The sequence below is a fragment of the Hirundo rustica genome, chromosome 1 (genome assembly GCF_015227805.2).
Source record: "Hirundo rustica isolate bHirRus1 chromosome 1, bHirRus1.pri.v3, whole genome shotgun sequence".
NCBI classification, from domain to species: domain Eukaryota; kingdom Metazoa; phylum Chordata; class Aves; order Passeriformes; family Hirundinidae; genus Hirundo; species Hirundo rustica.
The window spans coordinates 39,306,555-39,312,620 of NC_053450.1; the positions used below are offsets into that span (position 1 = coordinate 39,306,555).

At 47.6% G+C, this 6,066-nt stretch overlaps 1 protein-coding gene and 1 non-coding gene across 2 annotated transcripts; both read left to right on the forward strand.

The window, feature by feature from the left end:
* Positions 1-810: 810 nt before the first annotated feature.
* On the forward strand, positions 811-3,869 carry RPS20 (ribosomal protein S20). The gene is made up of 4 exons (XM_040063918.1): positions 811-941; positions 2,329-2,428; positions 3,159-3,232; positions 3,648-3,869. The coding sequence occupies exons 1-4, from the start codon at positions 939-941 to the stop codon at positions 3,828-3,830; spliced, it is 360 nt and encodes a 119-aa protein (XP_039919852.1). The 5' UTR covers positions 811-938; the 3' UTR covers positions 3,831-3,869.
* Positions 3,017-3,080, forward strand: LOC120764427 (small nucleolar RNA U54). Its single transcript, XR_005704218.1, has one exon. It is a non-coding gene; the product is annotated as a small nucleolar RNA U54 (small nucleolar RNA).
* Positions 3,870-6,066: the final 2,197 nt, after the last annotated feature.

Genomic DNA, 6,066 nt, shown 5'->3' on the forward strand with positions numbered 1-6,066 from the left:
GGTTTGGGACTAACAATTACCACTATCCAGGCCAAATCAAAGACAATGCTCAGTAAAAAATATCCCTCCAATGCCCAACCTGAACAGATAATGGAACGTCCATAAATAAAATTCATTTAGGTTCTTAAATTTAAGAATGAATAAAACAAGCGCTTTTAATTAAAACTTCTGCTCTCACACTTGAGAGAATCACAGAATCAGCTGGGCTGGAACAGACCTCTGGGACCATCGAGTCCAACCTGCGACCGAACACCACCACGTTCAGCTAGACCATGGCACATCCAGTCTTCCCTTAAACACCTCCAGGAACAGTGCCCACCATCTCCCTGGGCGGCCCATTCCAATAGCTAATCACCCTTTCTGTAAATAAATCCCTACTAATGTCCAACATAAACCTCCGGTGGCACAGCTTAAGACCACGTCCTCTCGTCCAGTCGCTTTCAGTAATGAAAGAAGATAAAAAGACCCAAAGGCTCAGACGGGAAGGGGCTCGCTAACACTAGAAGCGATAAAGCATCGCTTGTGCGCTAAATCCCGGCCCTCCCACCAGCAGAACGCGGAAATCTCCGGAAAAGGCAAGCAGGTGCCCGAGATGCCCACGGGATGCGAGCGAGAAGGGCGCTGTGTCCCGCAGGACGGGCCAAGCCCGAGGAGCGGGCACAGCAGCTACCGGCCCCAGGCCCCTCGCCACCAGCCGGGACTACCGGGCCGCCATCCCCGCAGGAAGCAGAGCCCTCCCGGCTTCCGCGCCCGGCGGGCGGGTGAAAGGTCCCGCGGCGCCCGGATGGAGGCGGTGCCGCTCCTCTATATAAGCGCCCGCCGCGGCCGCCCCCGCCTCTCCCGCGCCGCCGCCGCCGCTTCCTGGCTCACCGCTGTTCGCTGGGCCCCGCGCCGCCCGAGCCCGGGAATAAGTCGGTCAGGAAGGCTCCGCTGTCGCCATGGTGAGGCGGGGGAGCGCCAGGGACGGGGGAGGGAGCGGGCCGCCGCGCCGGCCCCGCCGCGTGGCCGCCGTGCCCGCCCGGGCGGTGCAGGCCCTCGGCCCTGGGAAAGCGCGGCGGTTCCCGGCGGTGCGCGGGGGGTCCTCGGCTGCTGGGGCGGCTCCCGGAGGTCACCCCGAGCCGGCGGGCGGGGAGGGCGGCCTGTGGGCCCGGCAGTGCCGTTCCCTTCGGGAGCGGTACCGGGGGGAAGGGCAGGCGGCCGCAGCCCGCCGTGAGCCGTGCTGATCCGGCCTCGTGTCGCTGCCCTTACGGGCGGCCCTTGTCAGGGGACGCGGGCAGTTAATGCGGCAGGTAGCACCTCATCGTCACTGTGACATCCCGTGTTACACAGAATCACAGGGTAGGTCAAGCTGGAAGGGACCACGGTGGGTCATCCTAGAGCACATGGCACGGGATGGAGTCCAGACGGCTCTTGAATATCTCCAGAGAGGGATACTCCACACACAACCTCTCTGGGCGGTCTGTTATAGTGCCCAAGACACCTGCACAGTAAAGAAGTTACTCATATTCAGGTGGAACTTCTGTTCATCAGTTTCTGCCCCTTGTCTCCGGTCTTACTGGTTGGCACCACCGAGGAGAGCCTGGCTCCATCCTCTGGGGAACCCTCGTTTATATTTTTATAGAGGCATATGTGTATATAGTTCAATCCGCTTTTCTTAAGACTTTCCTTTGTCCATATTTTTACTCCTGTTTTCATCAGCTTACTTAACTCACATTAATGCTCCATTATTTGCAAGTGTTTAATTCCTTAAGCTCCTCAAATCAGTTTCCTGAGCAGCCGAATTAGTCTTTCTGGCCATGTGCCTCGTTTTTGTTCCCGTGGTGTGAGTTGTTGCAGGTTTGTTGATCAAATCTTTGCTGCTTCATTTGTGGTGAGGTTAAGTTGTAAGATATATGAAGACTGAATTTTTTGTTTTTTTGAAGAAAAGGAATGGTTGTGCCATCTGTATATAGGCAAACTTAGGGAAGTGTGTGCTTGCAGCTTCCCATCCTGAGATGCAGTTAGACTCGAAAAAATTGCTTTTCTTTAGAGTTAGGACTTTGCCCTTTCATTCTCTTCCCATTATTTCTACCGTGCTGTCATGCCCTTCAGATAGCTCTTCTAGTCAATAGCATTAAATAGTCCCATGGCTAAGTTGTTCTTTGCACTTCAGAAGTCTGTTTCTAAGAGGCAGTGGGTAGCGTTAGTTGGTGTTCACTGTAGTGAATACTAGTCTGATATAACCTCACGATTTTTGTTCACTGTAGTGAATACTAGTCTGATATAAACTCACCATTTTAGTTCACTGTAGTGAATACTAGTCTGATATTTGTGACTTCAACATTTCAGGCGTTTAAAGATACTGGCAAAGCACCAGTGGAACAAGAGGTGGCGATTCACCGCATTAGGATTACTTTGACAAGTCGCAATGTAAAATCACTGGAGAAGGGTGAGTATTCCTTCTCTGTTGACTTGGGTAGCTTGTCAGGTAATGAGTAATAGGTGCCATGTAAGGCATTGCAAAATACAGTGTATTGAAACCAGTTGTAATTAAAGATGTTAGTTTGCCTTTTGTATGTATCTTGGCTTGCAGAGCCAATGTGAAGTGCTTCATACATCAAAAAGTAAATTCTGATTTAATTTTTAATGAAAGTTTGTGTCTTGGGGGTTTTCATTATGTGGAAAACGTATGTCATAATGACTAATGTAAGAGAGTGCAGCTTCTTCCCTTGAGTTCTTATGGAGAATTTTGAAATAGTTATCGCACTTTGTATAAGAACTGAAAGGTACTGGTTTATCAATATTTTGTCAGTAGTGTTATGAAGAGCTTACTATAATATTCTTTAAAAGAATTTTAATCTTGTTTAGGAATTAGCTTTGCCAGTGTTTAATCCCATAATAAAAATGTAAAAAAAGTTACTACTTGCAGGATCTTTGGGCTGCTAACAGCTTAAATACGGTTTAAACTTGCAGTAATGCCTTTTGCTTACTGTTACACCATGATTTTGCTCCTGTCACGCTTCCAATTGTATGTGGTTGGCTGTGAGGATAATGCTCAAAATGAATGGCAGTGATCACTCATACGCTATTCTGAGCCAACATCTTGTTTAAAATACTTGCTTAAAAAATCAAGCAAGTAAAATAGTCACAAACCTGACCTATTGCATGTCTTTTTTCAGTCTGTGCCGACTTGATCAGAGGTGCAAAGGAAAAAAACCTGAAGGTGAAGGGACCTGTTCGCATGCCCACCAAGGTACTTGACACTTGTTTTCCTGTCTTAAAAGTTAGTTTTCTTTCTGCAACTGTGTGCTTAAAATCATATTTTTTAAAGGACAAAAGGTGAGATGAAAAGCAGTGCTACTAAACTGAGGGTGTCCTATTATAAAAAGATGATTTCGCAAATTGCTTTTGACATCTAGGGTAACTGTTAAATGCAAAACATGTTGAATGTGGAAGGGGCTTTTCTGTTCAATTTATTTTAATAATGAACTCATTTTTTAAATTAAATTAAATATGTAGGGAAGGAGTGTTAACATCAGTAGACCGTAACTTAATAGGTAACTAATAGTGTAGATACCATTCAGTATTTGTAGGTGATCATCTCTTTATGTGATTGTAGATTACTCCTCTCAGTGCATTAGCTAAATACCTCGTGCTTGACTTTTCAGACCCTGCGGATCACTACCAGGAAGACGCCTTGTGGTGAGGGTTCCAAGACCTGGGATCGCTTCCAAATGCGTATCCATAAGCGGCTCATTGACTTGCACAGCCCTTCCGAGATCGTGAAGCAGATCACTTCCATCAGCATCGAACCAGGCGTAGAAGTTGAAGTTACTATTGCCGATGCCTAAACGATGGCCATCGTTGAATAAAGTTGATTTACAAATTTTCGTCACTTGTTTCTTTTCTCATGTGTGCCAAGAGATAGCTCTGTGATGGTTTTTGTGAAGAAGGACAACAGAAACCACAGTCAGAATGCCGTGTGAGAGGACTGTATATTTAAGGAACAATATGCCAGCTGTAAATACCGGGAAAATTAAACTTGGGCATCCTGTTTCATTGGAGACTGGCAACTATATGGTTGTGCAGCCCTTAATGAAAAATATATTTTTAATAATTTAAGGGTTTGATTTTCATTTGTTTGTTTGAAATCTTAGTTTATACACAGACAAGTACCTGCATTAAAATTGATATTTAGGTAAAATTACCAAGTTTTCAATTCTTGGTTCGTGCTGTGCAAGACTGAACTAACACTTAGCTTATCTGGATTTTTTCCCCCATGTGTGTCGCAATCAAAGGATCCTGGGGGTGCTAGTTATAAAACTTCATAATTTATGGTGAACACATTATATTTAGCAAGTTTATTCTTTTGACATACATATGGAGTCACAAAACTGAACTATGGAACTACCTAGTCTTTCCAGGTTTAGATTTCCATAGATGATATTAATGCTAAGAGTAAGTTTCATATGTGAGCAACAAATGAGCCATTTTTATTGCTGCTTTTAAGTTGCAAATAAAGGACCTGCGATTAATTCTCAAACCAACAAAACAAACCCCAGTTATAGAAAACAGTTTTGTTTAATCCATTAAGGATCAGGTTGCTGCTTCGGCTTCAAACATAGGAGAGAACTTGAACTCTTAATTAAAGCAAGCAGTGGTGGGTGGCTCCCTGCAAGCAGCTTCAGGTCCTGTCTGCTAAGACCTGAAACTGACCAAAGCTTGAGCTTACTCAGGAGGTCCCAGAGGCCTTCATTTTCCTTAAATTTAAGCCCTTTACAAGGATTCTGACCCTCTAGTTAGTAGGCTTGAGAGCTCTGCTAGAAGGGAAGTGAGTGAGTTAATGTGAACAGATTGTGTGAAGCCTACTTCCTCGAGAAACAACCATGTGAGCAGAGGGTAAAATACCCCCCAACACAAAATACTTGTGTCTTCCTTAAAGTCTGTTTCTGGTAATATGCCACAAATATAAGCAGCCTGGCAAATACTTCTAGCTATATTTTTTAAATTGTTATATGATATGGATTGCTCCTTACAGGAATAAATGGGCAAACAAATGGCACATGGAGATTAAGTTGCACTCACTGACATAAGTCACTTGTACTCAAGTGATTTCCTTGTGATTAAGAGTAGCCCTGTGACTGAACGCACTTAGGAGGGATCTAGGCACGGCTGGCTGGGTTTGACACCATTTCTGCCTTTGGTTTTCCCTGCTGGTCAAAACTGTCGAGCAGTTTTGGTATCTGCGTACATCTGGCTGTACCTCTGACTTCCAGGGTGTCTCTTAAAACACACCTAAATGACCTGAAGTCTCACCGATCGTCTTTCAGCTGCGACACTTCAAGGACCAATTTCCCTGGTCATCTTTTCACTTGTCTCCAACTAAGCCATAAACTTTACCTTTGTATCTGGGTCCCGCACTGTGCAGAAATCCTGCTGCCCGCCTCCTGTGTGAACAGGCCGGCTCCCACAGGAGGGCTTTGCGTTTGTTACCGGGAGGGTCGGTCCCTAGCGTGTGGAAGGCGCTGGAGCGCGGGGCTCCTCCAGGCTCACCGCGCCTTCCCCGCCGCACGCCGTCCCTGACCTGCACACTCCTGGCCGTCGCGGCACCCGCACCTTTCGCGATTTTAACTCTTTTCTACTTCGCTTTCTACTTCTACACCGCGGCAGTGCCGGAACGGTTACGTAACACCGACGCTGACTTTATATAACTCGCTCGGATGGAAACATTTAGGTACCCGCGTATCCCCCGCCCATCCTCCCCCCTCCCGTCTTCCTCTCCCTCTGTCAGGCAGAACACCCCTCCTCCTCTGGCCGCCCGGCTGTCGGTTCAAACCTCTTCTTTACCGCCGCGCCTTATTAAGGACGATAAGCAAACCCTGCGTCTGCAGCACACACCGCTCCTGCCCACTCCGCTCCGTCCCGCTCCCCCCATTCCTCCCTCTCTCCCTCACGGGCCGGCGGCTCCACAGCCACGCGCTGTGCGACAGCGCCCCCTGCTGGGCGGAGGGAGATCCACCCGCGCCCGCTCCCCCGGGCTCGGCCAATCAGCTCCCGCCTCCCCCCGCTCTCGACCAATCAGCGCCC

What these genes read in the sequence shown, in the direction of transcription:
- RPS20 (XM_040063918.1), top strand. An exon ending in TGTAAAATCACTGGAGAAGG is followed by an intron (nt 2,429 to 3,158) that starts GTGAGTATTCCT and finishes GTCTTTTTTCAG; the next exon opens with TCTGTGCCGACTTGATCAGA. An exon ending in CTGTTCGCATGCCCACCAAG is followed by an intron (nt 3,233 to 3,647) that starts GTACTTGACACT and finishes TTGACTTTTCAG; the next exon opens with ACCCTGCGGATCACTACCAG.